At 49.5% G+C, this 16,601-nt stretch overlaps 1 protein-coding gene across 8 annotated transcripts in view; it reads right to left on the bottom strand.

Annotated features, from left to right (window-relative positions):
• Positions 1 to 2,442: 2,442 nt before the first annotated feature.
• Positions 2,443 to 16,601, bottom strand: part of MAPKAP1 (MAPK associated protein 1) — a 238,696-nt gene continuing 224,537 nt past the window's right edge. For all 8 annotated transcript variants that reach the window (XM_077768234.1, XM_077768238.1, XM_077768233.1 and 5 more), the window contains 2 exons: positions 8,000 to 8,097; positions 2,443 to 2,972 (listed from right to left, as the gene is read on the bottom strand). In XM_077768234.1, the coding sequence (XP_077624360.1) occupies positions 2,847 to 2,972; positions 8,000 to 8,097 (224 nt within the window). In that variant the 3' untranslated portion in view covers positions 2,443 to 2,846. The remainder of the gene's footprint in view (positions 2,973 to 7,999; positions 8,098 to 16,601) is intronic.

Genomic DNA, 16,601 nt, shown 5'->3' on the forward strand with positions numbered 1-16,601 from the left:
TGGCAACCTGACCTGGGCAATGGGAGCAGCTGGCAGGTATTCAGGGACACGGTGGGGGTGGGGATAAGCTTCTTTACCCGCGAAGAGAAGACTCAAAGGGGGGTCAGTGTGGACACCGATCCTGGGGCCCTGGTAGAGGGTGGAAGAGAGGGACCGCACGTGCAGAGGCTGAGGCGGACTGGCAGGCTGTTAGTGAAGGTCAGCCGAGGGCGACCAAATGGGCCGGCAAGGAAAAGCACTGACGGAACAGCGGTGCGAGCCCCACTGGCGGAGGGGGGCAAGCGTGCAAACAGAGGCTCCGACTCGGTGGGTGGGGGATAAGACCTTGCCAAGAGAGGAGGATGGACGAAATGGCCTCAAGCATTTCTTGGAATTCTTGTTCAGAAGCAGAAAGGTGAGTTTGGCAAACAGAAACCGCTGGAAGGAAGGCTGGGCTCACTATGATTGTGAGACATGTAAGACATTCTCTAGAAAGGTCTGCAGAGGTCACTTACTCCAGCACCTTTATTTGCAGATAAGGAAACTGAGGCCCCGAGGAGGCAGTGCCCACCTCAGGGCCACAAAGCCGCCAGCCGTGGCTGCCGGTGTCAGAGTCACGGTGTGTCCCGATGAAAGGGGAGACCCTTCCAAGGCCCAAGCCCTCACTTCTGGAACGGAGGTGATGCCAGAACCTGCCACCAGTTGGCTGTGGGAGCTACACAGGCCCAGGCGTATTTGTAAGGGGCCCGCAGGCAGCCCGCCTGGCATGTAGGCCCCCAGGCCATGGGGGTTCCCAGCGGCCGGCTGAGGCCAGGGCTCCGGGATGGCCGCCACACTGTGGTGTCGGGGCGGGGCTGGGGCTGCCCCTGAGCCCAGTCAGGAGGTGCTGATGGAGAGCGCGAGGGACCAGTTGACCTCGGCTCCGCCGAGCTCCTGCTTTGTCAGGTCTATCCCTGAGGAGCTCCTTCCTGGTTGTCTCCTAAAATCCAGGCGTGGGGTGGGGAGACGGGCCGAGGAAACACTGAATTTAAGTGGTCTGGATATCTGGTCGACCTGGGTGGTTTTACAGTGTTCCCCCTTCAAGTGTCCCATCAGCCGGACAGATGTGCCTTACGTAAGCTGCACGTGTGCCATTCTTCCCGATGTGAGAATGGTGTTGATCGTGTCCTGTAGGGAGGTCAAGATCTCGATGTCGCCCGCGTGAAGAGGGTCATCCTGTCTCGCTCAGTACGCGAGGAGCCCTGCGGTGCCTGTCAAAGACCTTCGGTACCACACCCGCTGCCTGGAAAGTCAGGATAATGTGCTCGAGACTTCGAGAAGCCAAAGCAATATGCAAAAGATGGTATTTATATGACTTTTATTTTAATATCGTTTTAATATTGAATATGTCACAAGATTTAATGACCAAATTAGTCATTTACATTTTTCAAAGATATCTAAATATAAAATTGCTAAAAATTCAAATACAGATAGATAGCAAGCTACAAATAATATTTCTTTTGTTTCTGGGGTGGGTAGGAATGGAAGACGTTAGAAAAGGATGCTTCTGTTGGCTGAACAAAGATCCAAATGAAAGAGGAATTCATTAAAATGCCCCCAGTGCAGAGAAACACACTTGACTTTGAGATGCTGTTTTCGTCACATCTCTTCCTGTACAACAGTTTAAAAAAACTGTTTGAAATGTTGGGTCCTCGGTGAAACATCTGGTCCTCGACCCTGGCCGGGGACGGCGCCGAAGGACGTCACCCTGGGAGGGTCCCTGGAGAGGCTGGTGAGGACCGCAGAGGCATCTGGTGTGGCCAGAGGTGTGGTGTCACCATCGGCCCGTGGGCAGCCGGCTTCCCTCTGCCCCGTTGTCTCCTCCCACCGTTCGCCCCGACAGAGGGAGACACAGCAGCTCCGCGCCTGCTCACACAAGGAGGCAGGCACCGTGCGGACACTGCGGAGAGGAAGAAGGGGAGCGGGGGGCCCTTCCGAGGCAGCAGAGCAGAGACTCTCCCAGTTCCAGGGAGAAGCCATGCGCAGGTCTAACTGCGAGCCGAAACGGACACTTGCTATTTAAGAAGTGGAAAAGCCCACTTGTGCCGGGAGCTCAGCGTGACCTGAAGAGCGGCCGTCACCCTGTTCTCTCGGTGCCCCGGGTCTTCACCTGCACGCAGTCCCGCATCTCCGAAGCCAAGAGGTTCTAGGAGGAGCGGACGAGAGGTGGCTCCTGAAGGGGCACAACCTGGGGCACACGTCCCTGGCACCACCCCCCCAACTTTAGTAAGATACTATCCTCAAAGCAATGCACTCATTTAAACAAATGGCACAGTTAAAACTATTGACTAAGCCCTAAACATTTCTTCTGAGAAATCGAGCCATAGCTTTTCCAATCTGCCTGTTCGATATGGGAACAGATTTTAAAGAGAATGACATGATCAATCCTCTGCCCCAAAGAATGGCCCGTCATACCAACCGTGGTAAAGAGTACACCTGTTTATTAAAAGGAAAAAAAAAAAAGAAATGTACATTTTTGTTCTTTGTTTGAAAACATTTGATCAAGTTGCAGGGCAATGTCTGGGCACTGCCATGTGCATCCACGGCCATGTGCATCCTCGGCAGGGCCGTCGGGCAGTGAGGGTGGCTGGGCGTGGCGTCTGTGTCTTCTGGCCCCCGGCACTGCTCAGCAAAGCCACTGCCGATCAGGCTTCGGTCCCGCGGAGACGTCCCCAGCTCTGCTCCCCAAGAGCCCCCCAGCCTTGTGCCCGCGAGCCAGGAGCTGGCCTGTCCCCGAGCACTGCAGGACACGGGGCGGGCCTTAGGCCCACTTGGCCCTGGCAGACAGGCTCTGAGCTACGGCGACAGATTGGGGTTGGAGGCCGGTGTCATTGCTGCCCTGATTTCTTCTCCTTCTGGAAGCTGAAGCTTGTACGTCTGTTCAGTTTTCTTTGTTTTTGAGCAAAATAGTCAGCCCGGGCAGTGCTTGCTCGCGATTCCAGGATGTAGTTAACCTAGAAAGCAAGACGACACAGTCTAGTCACTCGGCAGCCTCTCTGGCCGCCCAGGGCAAAGAAGGGCAGGGCCCTGAGCCAGGCCGGGAGCCCAGGGGCTCGCTCGTGCCTGGGGCCGTCACCACAGCAACCTGGCAGGCTGGGACGAAGCCCGAGCCCGACTTAGGACAGGAAAACGGAGGCCTGGAGGCGATAAATGGCCGCTGCGGGTCTTTCAGTCACCAGTGGTGGACCTTTCCTGATTCCAGAGCCTGTGCTCCCTCCTCAGCACATGCTGCCTTCCAGAAGGCTGTGCACCAGGCTGCCCGGTTCTGCTCGCCCGCTGTGCAGCCCTGGGCCTGCACGTGACTTCCCTGAGCCCTGCTTTCCTTGTATGAAAGACAAGAACGCTGCAGGGATGAGAAACCGGCTGAACCGAGGCTCTAAATGCAGCCCCCCACCCCGTACCCCCAGAGGTACACAGGTTCTAATTATGGGATTTCCTCGACTGCCCACCAGGGCTCATTTGATAAAAGGGAGTGAGGCTCAGGGAAGGGTGCCTCGCTGGCCAGGATCACCCAGAGGTGAGGGTCAAAGCTGGGAGAGGAGCCGGCACGCCCCTGGGTGGCGGCGGCACCCGGTCACTGTCTGCAGCACCTCTGGCACTAGGCGCCTCCACGTCTGAGCCTGGCCCCATGCTCAGGTCAGGGGACCGAGGGAAATGTAAGACATGGTCCCTGCTCCGAGGCGCTCACAGCCTGGTGAGTATCCAATGGCACAAGTGCGGCACCAGAGACAGAAGGAGCATGTAAGAATGGGGTCATGGTCAGGGAGATGTGGGCCAGGGAAGTCTTGCAGAGGGAATGAGCGAGCTGGGTTCGGAGAGAGACACAGGGGTCTGGGGTGTGCAGGGGTGGGGGGGAACCGGCACACATCATGGCGCAACTCTGGAAGACAGTAAGGCGTCTGTGGAACCGAACAGCTTAGCGGCCAGTCCGGGTGGGCCGGGAGGAGCCAGGGAGGGCAGCGGTGCCGGGATCAGGCCTGTGCCGCGGTGTAGACCATGAACCCCCGGCTGGGAAGCATGGCGGTGGGCTGCTGGAGTGCTTTGCGAGGATCGACTCATGGAACCTTCACGACAGCCTTACGACGTCAACGCCATTATCATCCCATTGTGCAGATGAGAAAATCAAGGCACAGAATGGCGATGTGTTTACTCAAGGCCACAGTAAGCAGTCGCGGTGCAGGGATCGCCCTTGATTAACATGCTTCTAGTTTCCCAGGCCCCTGGCCTCCACAGAGGTGCGCCTACCCCCTCCCCGCCTGGATACCATTCCTCCCACCGCCCCCTGCCGCCCTCTGGCTGGGGCTTTTCTTGAACAAACACCTTTTCTCTTCACTTTCAAGTATCTGAAAGTTATGATGGGAAACCCAAATATTTTTGACTACAGCAACCAGCCACCACCTCTGTTGATTCTCCTCTGAGGGGCCCGCGTCCCACGCCCTGAGGGGGCGAGGGCCCTGCTGACTGTGAGATGGAAGCCGGGGGTGTCGCGGGGAGGCAACGCGGGATGGATGCCTCACGTACACGGTGTCCCCTCCGAACTTCCTGCTCTGACAGTCGCCCGCAGCAGCAGGCGTTAAGGGCTGGTGTGTGCGTACAGAAGGCCTGGCGTGCTTGGCCCGCTGCCTCGCTGAGCTACCAGCTGAGAGCAATAAATCATGAGGACCGCGGGGCCGGGCTGACGACGTGGGACACCACAATGCATGGAAATAAGAGGTTTTATCATTCTTAATAAGAGCAATCTTTGGATTACACTGTTTGCACACTCAGCCAACCTAGTGTTTTCAGCGTATTTTTGGCACATATAACTTGACAAAAGCATTTAAAAATGATCCTTAACTAGCCAACTATCTCCTAAATTTATTATCTTCAGTGCTTTGTGATAATCACATAGATAATTTTAATGGAAGATTAATGTAATAATCAAAAGATAAAAACGCCCTTTGGTCTGCCATTAGTTGGTTAATATGCTGTGGCTTAAAACTGGCACAATTTTATGCACTATAGAGTGTTTCACTTTCAATGCATTTTACAGCTTACGGCATAAAAATATAGGGAGTTTTCATGGTCAATAAAGCCACAGCCTCCATCACTCGATCACGAGAAGAACCCAATTTGAAGAGACCAATGAATCCTCTGAGATTCATCTCAAAGCCTGCAGAATTAGAGACCACACATGGCTTAGCTCAGTTACATCTCGGGCCTGAAGGGCCAGGCCTGGGACTCCTCCGGCCTGGGGTTCAAGCAGAGGCTCTACTCTTAACACATTCTGTGGCCTTGGGCCTCGATTTCCTCATCTACAAAATGGGGCCAATAATGTCTACACTTTGCAGGGCAATTGTGAAGATTAAATAATCACATACAACATCTTCTGTGCCGCTGGTGTTCAATAAATGGGAGACATTGATGTTTCTACACGAGGGGAACACATGACGGGATAAAGTCACTTGACGGAGACAGCCTGCTCGAAACAGTTTCTTTGACATTGGTCTCTGGCCCTTATCTCCTCCCTTCAGTTTCCATCTAAAGCTCTCATCTTATGTAAAACTTCTGAATTCTAGAACCAGTACTTGAGACGAAGCCTGACTCCTGTTAGAGCCTCTGATGGAAACATTTCTGGCAAATTCTGGGTCACGGGGCCGGGGCCTCAGTCACTTGGTATTGGTGCAAAGCCCATAGTCACTGTGGCGATAGCAGAGAAGGCTAAGTATTTAAATTGCTATAAAAATCAGAGACAGCAAACGTGAGATTTAATCTTCCATCAGGATCATGACCATTAGCTCTCTAAGTAAATCAGGTCTGGGCTCGCTGTGACTCTCCACGAGTCTCGGGCATGATGCAATATTTCTGCAAACATTTTCATATGAAAACAGACATTTCAGGAGAGGCGATAGGCCTCAGGGACTTTGCAGAAAAGCATCTGCTTCGAGGGAGCATTTGGTCCTGTAACATGATTTCTCTGCACTTGCTCGTGCAGAGCCTCATACTGAAGTCATAAACCTGTGGTTCTGTCATCAATCTGCTGTTGTGAAAATTATTTTGATGTCAAACACAGGATTATAATTTTACTAGAATCCTTCTCGAGTCTTGAATATTTTAATGCTGGCTATAAAAAAAGGCCAGCCCCTGATGGGGTAATGGAATATTTCTTTACCTGGTCCCCGAACGCTGCACAAGTTCCCCGTGCTGTCTGGTGACAAGCTGGCAAGTTAACTCTTAGCCTGCTGGTCTCCAGCACTGCAGCATGCCCCGGGCTCCCGCCGCCTGGTCCGAGGCGGGCTCTGGTCCTGACTGACCCCCCAGCAGCTTTAGCCTTCCATTTCCATCTACTACTTTTGGAAATGTTTTGCAGCCATGAGGATGTGGCCTCGAAACGTCTGTGAAAGAAGGCCATTTATGGAAACCTGTCCTTCAACTCCTCAAGGCGCCACGCATTCAGGGGGTTAGGAACACAAGGTCTGGAAGCTGCCAAACCCGGGGTCGGGTCCGGTTCTGCCATTCATGGTCCTGGCTAAGATCTGTTTCTGTGCCTCAGTTTTCATCTAGGAAATGGGATGGAATGGGAAAGACTGTTACAGTACCGTCTTGCAGAACCATGAAGATTCCGTGAAAGAGGGTGAGAGAGTTTAGCTCAGGTCCTGTATTCTGCAATCCGTCAAGCACAGCTTGGCTACTTTCATTATTATTACTCGCTGGCTTTCACTTTCAAGAGGAGAATGAATACTCATCTAGGTAGGTTTGCACGACCTCATTTGACCCTTTGTTGGGTCCTCCAGGAGCCCTTTGCTGGGGTGGGGCAGGGTACCTACTATGATGTCCATTTTACAGGCAGAGAAACTGAGGCCCTGAGAGGTGATGTGACTAGCCAGGGTCATACAGAGTCACCAGAGTCACCCTCTGGCTGTGAGCCCTGCTCTGCCCAAACTAAGCAGCTCCACTGTTGCTATCTGTTCCGTCTGCGTAAGATCCGGCTTGGAGACAGCACTCTCGGTTTCGAAGTGTCTAAAAACCACTAGTCCAGGGCGGCTCAGAGTGTGGTGCACAGACCAAGAACCTGGGCAGCACCGGGGAATTCTTAGAGATGCAGTCTCGGGCCCTTCCCGGCCCTCCCAAGACCCCAGGGGAGCTCTTCTCAACCTGTCCCCACCGTACAAGGTTCTGTGTGACCTGGCCTTCCCCCGCCGGCTCTGCTCCAGCCACACGGGGCTGGGGGCCGCCTCCCGGCCTCACATGCTCAGTCCACTTCTCCGCCCTTCGCAGGCTGCTCCCTGAGATGCGTTTTCTCTCTCCCCTGGCAAAATCTGTGCCTTTCAACTACCCTTCAGGGTTCAGCTCTCCACCCGTCCCCTCTACCCCTGTCAGTTTACCTTTTCCACATCCATGTAGTACCTTTGTGACTGGTTAACGATCTGTGCACTGTAACGTTTAATGTGTGTCTGCTCTTATAGAGGAAGAGCTTTCTGGGGGCAGGGCCTGGGTCTGTCACCGCAGTGTCCCAAGTGCTAGCCTGGCACACGGAAGGTGCTCCGCGGGCACGGCTGAGGTCCCGTAAGCAGGACTCAATCAAGTTGAACTTGTAGCATCTAGTTGAACATGTTTACAATAGATTGCTAAAATTACCTCGGATACATTAAACGTCTTCACACAATAACAACAATTTCCTTGGAGTCCGTTCCAGGAGCCTCAAGGAGCTCCTGATGATGGATGGGAGGAGGTCCGTGGTGCATAAAAAGGATAAGAAGCAGCAGAATTACTGCAGGAGGGGCCCGAGGGGCTCCTGCTTTGGCTGAAGCGGGTGTGGAGTCGCTGACCAGCGGTGTGGCCTGGGTGTGGGCACTCACCGCCCGCGTGACCAGAAGGCAGGTCCCCCTCTGCAAACCGGGCTCGGGAGCCTGGCCCAGTGCGGGGAGGAGGGGACTGCTCCGGCCTGAGTACTGGCTGTGCAGAAGCCCGCCCTGCACAGGGACGAAGGAGAAACACTCACCTTGAGTACAATTTCATTGACAGTAGCAGCGTCAGATTCAAAGTAGAGGTGTTTATAGTCATGATTGCTTAGATACGTGAGTTTAAATATTGCGTGACCTGGAGAGAGAGAGAGAGAGAGAAGGCAGGGTTGAAGGGGTTCTGGTGACTTCCTTTTGGGGAGGCCCCCACATATTCTCCCTGTGTCATTCCAGGTTAAGCAAGAGCAAGTGGACGCGGTGAGGTCGAATGCTCCCAGGAGCAGTTCATTTCTCTCATCACAGGCCGGGGAGAAAATGGACAGTAAAAAAAAAAAAAAAAAAAAAGTAAAGCAAAGAAAGAAAAAGGAATCAAATGGCTAGTTAGGTCTCTTTCCACTCTGGAGTGTGTTCGGGGCATGCCGCATTAGCAAGGCTCTGCAGAACTACTTCTATCCAACGACATGAACAGGTGGCAATTTTAAGGTAGATGGCCAGTTAAGTCCAAATGATTACCCTAAAAATAAAGTAACTGTGTTTAAAGCCAAACGAGCAACAGGAAGGACAAAGGCTCCTGGTAATGCCATCTCGAGGCTTCTCTGTGGCTCTGGCTACAGCAGGGGAGTCCTGGCTTTGTGACCCTGAGTGGAAGCTGCTGCTGGGCCTCTAGTCATTTCTCCCCTAGAAGGAGGGCACTTCACACAGCTGTCCGACCTCGGGGGGCCCGACCCTCTGAACACACAACTCTCTCCCAGAACCAAGTTCCTGCACGCTCCTTTCCTACCACCTTCAGAATAACCTTGTCATTCCTGGGACTGCTTCCTGCCCAGCCGCCCCTCAAGCTGCCCTCCCCATGGCACTGCGCACGCCCACCAGCTGAGGCCTGGGGTGGCGTCTCTCACCGACCGGTCCAGAAAAGATCTGCCAACCCTGGGTCACGCGGCTCACCTGCTCCCTCCTAGGGTGAGTCTTCAGAGCTATGCTCCTAGGGACCCTTCTCATGAGGCCTCCCGTAACACACGTGGCATGTATCGTGACACCTGCAGACAGGTGCCACGTGCCTGTCCTTTGCGCCAGACGTGCCAGAGTCCCTCCTCTAGACAGACACAGATGCCTGCCTGTTTCAGTCCCAAGTGAAGCCCTCCCTCGTCCATCAGCACATGCTGTCCATGCGCTGTGGGAGACCCTGTAGTGCTCTGGAAAAGTCCTCTAGCTCCTTAAGGTATTCTGAAGTCGGTCTCCATTACTGGCAACCAAATGAGCACTGCTTCTGAGAGATACGTAGTCAGTGCTCAGCAAAGTTCCCAGACTCAGGAGCTGCAGGGACCTCCGCCTGCAGCAGCCTTGGAAACCACCTTCTCTGCTCTGCCCTGCAGACCTCAGTGCTGGGGAGATTAAGTATATCCTTTCTAATAGGCCTTCTCATCCGTTTTCCTTTTAATTGAAACAGCACTGGTCATAGTTATTAATTAATAATATATCACCCATATTACTGTAAGTTCATTTCTTTCCCGGAGAAATCTTCTTGGGGACTTTATTTACAGTAGCTAATTCTTCAGATCTCCAAAAATAAACTGATATATGTTGTACATTTGTGGCCAGAAAAGTTGAGCAGCTGGTATTTTATCCTGGAAACATCATTATGATATACTAATTGTGACTATAAATTCTATATTGAAAAAATTAGCTAATAATTTCTGAAGAACCTCACTTTTGGTCACTTGACAAATTTAGGCTGATTCTAAATCGTGGTACTGAAATGTTAGAATTCTTAGGCAGAAGCTAATCATTCTGTTAATATGTAAATTACTTTTTTCTGATAAGAAAGTGAATCTCACGTGAAGATAGTGAAGATATATCTGTATGTACGGGTGTGTGTTCCTTTCTCTTTACAGGACCCGTTCTGGAAGAGTAGTCTTGTTGGCGATATCACTGTGTGGAAGAACAATGCAGTTCCCTGCTGGCCACGCTGTGACCAAGCAGAGGCATCCATGAAGGTCACAGGGCTGTGAAGGACAAACAGAGTCATGCCCTCCAGGAGGCCTTACCACTGACACCTGGCCATGACAGACACAGACACCAGGGCCTGCGGCTAAAAAAGACCAGAAGGTCTTAGGGAGGCCTGTAGACCTGAAGCTTCAGGGTTCACTGACCACTTTGATAAGGGGATCTCATGGACGGTCCACACCACCTGCTCCCACTCATCACTGGCAAAACAAAACCAGCCCTCAAGATGCTAGACCATGTTTTGCCCAAACAACTGAAGCGCCATAAAACCCTTTTCTGCACTGTTTAGGAAGAGCCAAACCTGTACATGGCAGATGGGATATGCAGTTTGCACTGGCCTGAGGGAGCCTCTGGACCCCAGACACTGTTCTCTTGGGATCGCACTGCCTGTGGAGCGTATTGACCACGGGCTGACAGAGGGGAGGTCTGCAGTTTATCTGCACAACAGTCACATGGAAAACCAGAAAACACCCCAAGTCTCCTGAAAGGCTGTGTACTGCGGCCAGGTGAACGCAAGCACACCAGCACCTGTATCTTGCTGTGCTGGGAGGCGGGGTGTGTTCCTTGCTTGTCCCCGGGACTCCTTTCAGAGCCCCAAGGAAAAGTGAAGTGGACAGGAATGATGAAGAGTTCGCCACTCACTGTCTCTCTGCAGTTTCTGATTTATCTGTCCTTTCCAGGGAAAGCATCACAGAGAGAACACGGAGAATGCTGTCTAGAGTACCTGTATTTGAATTTCAACAAATCAGCCCTTTTGTGATTATGATGGAGCCAGAGATGTTAATAACTGGGATGGGGTGTGGGGAGACAGCGACAGCACACAGCCCCTTCTTACTCTGTGGGAGAAATTTTGAGGGACAGCTCTAGCATATAAGCTCAGGTTAAAACCAGCAGGCAAAGTTTCACCTATGCTGGAGCCATGGGAGATGGGGTCGGCTCAGTCTAAGAGTTTTTGCTGTGAGGACTTTACATTCACTCCAGGGATCTGTTTTGCTTGGTGGCCAGATTTACGCAGCTCAGGCCCTGCCAGCAGCACAGACTTCTGCAAGGGCCAGAGAAATGAACAGAGTCGAGAATAATGAGCGCCAAGGGGATGGTGAGTGCAGGTTGCTGCTGTGGAGGCCCCAGGTGGAGGCGGGTGGCCCGGGCAGGGAATGGTCATCAGAAACAGTTTCTTGGAGGAGGTGACACTGGAGCAGTCTTAAAGGAGTAAGGGGGGTTCAGCCGGGTAAAGGTAGGGATGGAGAAGGATGCACCAGGGTCAGGACAAAGGTACGGGGGCAAGAGGGAGACCTGAGCAGAGTCACAAGCAGCGGGCAGGCAGCAGATGACACGGGGCAGGCACAAAGTGCTGGAAATGCTGGATTCGCCGGCTGAGGGAGCCCCTAGTGGGTCGTAGAGCTGGGCAGTGAAGTAAATGGTCAAACTGTGCTTTGGGGTGTTCACCCTGGTTCCCAGGGCCAGGAGGCAGGGAAATCAGCAGCCAGTCACCCAGGTAGGAGTGTATGTGGTTTTGAGCTACACAGGGGGCAAAAAGGATGCTTAGAAAGGGACTGACTTGAGAACTGTAGAGAAGATAGCAGCGGCAGAATAACAGTTAATAAGCAGGACTCACACGTGTGTAATTTCACGGAATCCAAAACCTATATATTAAGGTGTAACAAGTTAGCTGACCTCTTGCTGGAAACAAATCGATTAATAAACATGAGTCATACATGCTACATGGTAAATTTCCACCAGAGGCAGAAGAAGGGAAGAAGGAATCACTGGCATTTCAACACCGACTGAATAGGTGTTCAATTAAAAAGAGAATAAGAAAAGTCTGTCATCAAACACTTTATCAACCTTAGGTGCCTCCAGGCTCACCTTAGGTAAGGGAAGAAGCAGGGGGAAGGTGACCTCCTGAGCTGCGGCCTACCAGGGCATCTGTCCTGGGATGTGAGAGGGAATCTGAGCTGGGCAGATTATCTATATCCTTGAGAATTCAAAGAATGTCTATTTTCATGGGGAGGGGGTAAGCCACAGGGACAAACTGTTTTTGTAAAAATGTCAGCTGAGAAAAAATGACCTATCAGCATGGTTGAAAAGAAAATGCAAAATCTAGTATTCCAATCAGTCTGAATTATTTTGCTTGGATTGTTAAATTCTGTTTGGAAACTAAGGCATGATAAAAGCCTGGGACGCAGAGGGGAAAAGTGTGAGCTCCGGATTCAGACTAAGGACAAAGCTCCAGCTCTGACCTGCTCCCGAGGCAGGACCTGGGCAAGGTACCGTCCCACCAGGTGCTCAGGTCTGCCCCGAGGCATCTCACGTAGCACGGATATAGTGGGGCTCAGTGGGCGGTGGAGATTGTTCTTACAAATGTGATGGAGCTGATATCTGAAGAGGAAATCCTCCTTATTTTGAAGGCTGTGTTTTTTATTGGGCCGCCTCTGAGATTTGCTTTTAGTGTTGTAGGAAGAAAATGCAATATAATGGGGCATAAAATAGGCATCTAAGCTCTGGTCACATGCTCAGGGCAGACACTGAAGCTATACATTTGCTTCTGAACACTGAGAGGGAAATCTGGGTATGTAAAAATGTATTTACATTATGCATTTTTTCCCAAGTAAAACAGAGAAGATGGAATGGAACACCGAACAGAAACTAATTAGCAGCACAAACGTCAGAAGTAGAGACGCTGGAGGTTTCGTGCTCTGATTTCCCTTCTGTGTTATGAATTTTAACTTAAACAAGAGCCTGTGCCAGGAAAACAGGTTCCTCTGGTCGTTCGGGGGGGGGGAAATGACCAGAAATCAGTCCCAAAAAGCTGATGTCACACCAAGGGCCAGCATAAACGCAGAGGTACAGGAGCTTCTATAGTCTGCTAGAGGCGCTCCCAGATTTGCTCTGCAAATGGGATGGAGATTACCGTTTGAAAGGAGCCCCCTTCCAACACAACGTGCCAGCAGGGGCTGTGGTTGGCAATGACCGGGCAGAGCTGCCTTTTCAAACAGAGCCTGCACCCCCCTTTGTGTTAAAACACCCCAGGTGTCACCAGTAGCCAGGAAAGCCAAAAACAAACATTCCTTCTTCTTGTTTTCAATTAAAAACATATAAAATGTATTTAAAGATTACTAAAAATTTAGGAGAGGAAAAACCTCCACACTCTGCCCCCATAACACAAATACCCAGCGTAATGATTTCCACAGTCTCTTTTATCATCATTCCCACATGTCTGAGTTTTGGGATCGGATAGGATCCCAAAATTTGGGACCGTTTTTCTCCCGTTAACATTTTACCATAGTCCCTTCCCTTCTGCTACACAGTCTCTACAAACTATGTGTTTCAATAGCTGCCTTTTATTGCAACAGGCAGATACGTATCAGGGTTCATGCGCTCTCTCTTAAATGGGCGTTTAAGATACTTATAAAATTGCCAGTATTCTAAACAAAACTTTGAAGATCTGGATTCTTTCTCCATTTCTTTACATCAGGCATGATGCTTTTTTTTTTAGAGGATAATTCTAATTTTACTGAGGACACAGTTTCTCTTTTAACTTGTGGTAAATTTTACCATTCAACCACTTTTAAGTGCAAAATGAAGATGTGTTATGTACATTTACAATGTTCTGCAACCACCACCACTATCCATTTCCAGAAGTTTTTCATCATCCCCAACAGACACACTGTACTCACTAAATAGTAACATCCTTTCTCCCTTCTCCCAGCTGCTTATTCTCTATTCTCTCTTCTACTTTCCACATCTGTGAGCTTGCCTATTCTAGGTGACACACAGCAGGCAGATCATACAGTATTTGTCCTTTTGGTTTGGCTTATTTAACATAGTTTTCAAGGTTCACCCATGTGGTGTACCACGTATCAGAATTTTATTCTTTTCAAGGCTGAGTAATGCTCCTGCTTATGTACACACATTTTTATCCATTCACCTGGAGATGGACAGTTGCGTTGTTTCTACCTTTTGGCTACTGTGAACAGTGCTGTGATGAACACTGATGTGTATCTATTTGAGCCTCTGCTTTCAATTCTTCTGAGTCTATATAGGTAGAAGAGGGAGTGGTGGATCATTTGGTAACCCTGTGTTCAACTTTCTGAGCCAAACTTTTGTGCGCTGGCTGCACCATTTTACATTCCCACCAGGACTGCACAAAGGTTCTAAATTCTCCACATTCTAAAATTCGTTTCCTTTTTTTCTTTAATAATAGCCATCCCAATGGGTAGTGACTAATGATGTTGAACATCTTTTCATGTGCTTATTGGTCATTTGTGTATCTTCTTTGTAGAAATGTCTATTCGAGCTCTTAGCTCACTTTTGAATTGGGTTGTTTTTGAGGAAACTGAGTTTTAAGGCATTTGTAATTTGTATTGCCCAAGATTATCCAATATGGAAGTGGCAGAAATAGTATTCAAAACTCTACGGGTGGGCTCCCAACCCCTTGTTGTCTTTATAATTCTAAAAGGCCTCCTTGCAAATCTGTGCATCCTAGCCAAAATTCACTCTCCTTGCCACTGTGGACTCAAGGAGGGAAAACAAATATTTATAAATTATAGCAGCTGTGCAGCATGGATACTTTTTAAAACAGTGTTTCCAAGGTCTGATCTTTTCTGGTTCATCTGGCATGTAAGGAAGTAGAAAGCTCTTACTGGATTTCTTGGGGGAAACAAATGGGAAAATACAGTTCTTTTAGGTAAGGCTGTGCCTTTCTATAGGTCCTGGGGAAACGGATGGGCTGGGATTCTTTGGTTTCTGGGCTGCAAACCCCCTCTGGATCCAGTCTTCACCATAAGCAGCAGTCCCAAGCTGCCTGTGGCAGCTTCAGGTCAATGTAATTCAACTGGCAAAGGCTGGTGCCTGTCCCCCAGGGCTCTTACAGTGGCAGAGGACTGGGGACTGTAATGACCTCTTTGACCTTTAGAGCAGGGGCTTTGTCTGACCTACTTACACTTCTGCCTGCATCTTTCAAACCTTCTCTCTCTCACTCTTTGGCTCCTTCCTGTATAACCATAATTAAAGCTCTCTAATTATAAAAACTCCCATGGCAATGTGATTCCCCTCCTTCCTCTAATTTATTGAAAACACTCTTGCTAAGGTCACTGTGACCTGTATATTGAGAGGTCCAGTAGATACTTCTCAGCTTTTAGTTGGCTTGGCTTCACAGCTGTATTTGATACTTCTCCCTGAACTCCTCTCTTCTCTGGGCTTCCATGGAACCACGGTCACCAGATTGTACCATAGACTTCTCCAGCCAACCTGCTTCGTTTTTCTTTTGTGATTTTGTCCCTCATCTGTCCTTCAAATGGTAGTCTTCCCAGTCCTATGCTCGATCCTTGTTCTTTCTACCTCTGCATTTTTCCTCTTTCAGGTTTGCTCCTTAGGTTTTAATTACTACTCATGGTGATTTTGAAGCAGAAATATGGCCTAGACTTTTCTCCAGAGTTTCAGAGCCAGTCAGTGAGGAGAGCTGTCATCTTCCCATGGCCGACAGTGCATGTCCTGATTCGGTCAACATTTCCTTTAAAACCCAAAACTGTTCCAAGCATCCGGTCTCCTAAATAGTTCTCACATAGTCACCTCTGACCCCCTTCCATCCTGTGGCCATCAGCCCTCACCCAGGTCCTACCATCAGTTGCCTCCTCTCTGGTTTTCATACTTTTGACCATGTCTTCTTCAGATCCAAACATCAGCCACAGGAGTCCTTTTTTTATACACTCCTGGCCACGCCGCTCCCCTAAAATGCTGCCCGGCTCCATTTCCTGTTATTCTCACAGTGAAAAACAAACTTCTTAAGATGATTTTCAAGACCTGGGGCTCCTGGGTGGCTCAGTCGGTTAAGCCTCTGACTTCAGCTCAGGTCATGATCTCACGGTTTGTGGGTTCGAGCCCTGCGTTGGGCTCTGTGATGACAGCCAGCTCAGAGCCTGGAGCCTGTCTTCGGATTCTGTGTCTCCCTCTCTCTGACCCTCCCTTGCTCATGCTGTCTCTATCTCTCTCTCAAAAATAAATAAAACATTAAAAATCTTAAAGAAAGATGATTTTCAAGACCCTAGATTGGCAGTGCTCAAACTTTGGTCTCAGAATCCTTCTACATCATAAACATTATTGAAGAGCCCAAAAAGCTTTTCTATGTGTGAATTACATCAATATTTATTGCATTTGAAATTCAAACTGAGAAATTTAAAAAATATTAGTTCATTGAACATAACAATAAACCCATTACATGAATATAAACAATGTATGTTTTAAATGCAAAAACCCTAGTGTTTCCCCAAAAAACATTCTAATGAGTGGCATTAGTTTATATTTTTGAAATCTCTTTAATATTAACAGAAAACAGCTGGATTATGCTATCTGCTCCTGCATTTTGTCTGCTGTGATATATTGTTTTGGCTGAAGCATATGAAAAAAAGCCAGCCTCACACAGATATGTTTTTGGAAAAGGGAAGGATATTTTAATATTCTTCTTTGCAAATATTCTTCTTTGATACTACACCAAACTTGATAAATGGTAGTTTCTTAGAGTGGCTGCATTGTGGAATCTAAAACCACATTAATAAGCCTGTATTCTATTACATTAAAATCCACTGGTCTGACAATTTGTTTATGTTTTGTTTTTTGGTCCGGCACTTTAAATGACCCTTT

Source organism: Crocuta crocuta, unplaced genomic scaffold (genome assembly GCF_008692635.1).
Source record: "Crocuta crocuta isolate KB4526 unplaced genomic scaffold, BGI_CrCroc_1.0 scaffold35, whole genome shotgun sequence".
Classification (NCBI taxonomy): Eukaryota; Metazoa; Chordata; class Mammalia; order Carnivora; family Hyaenidae; genus Crocuta; species Crocuta crocuta.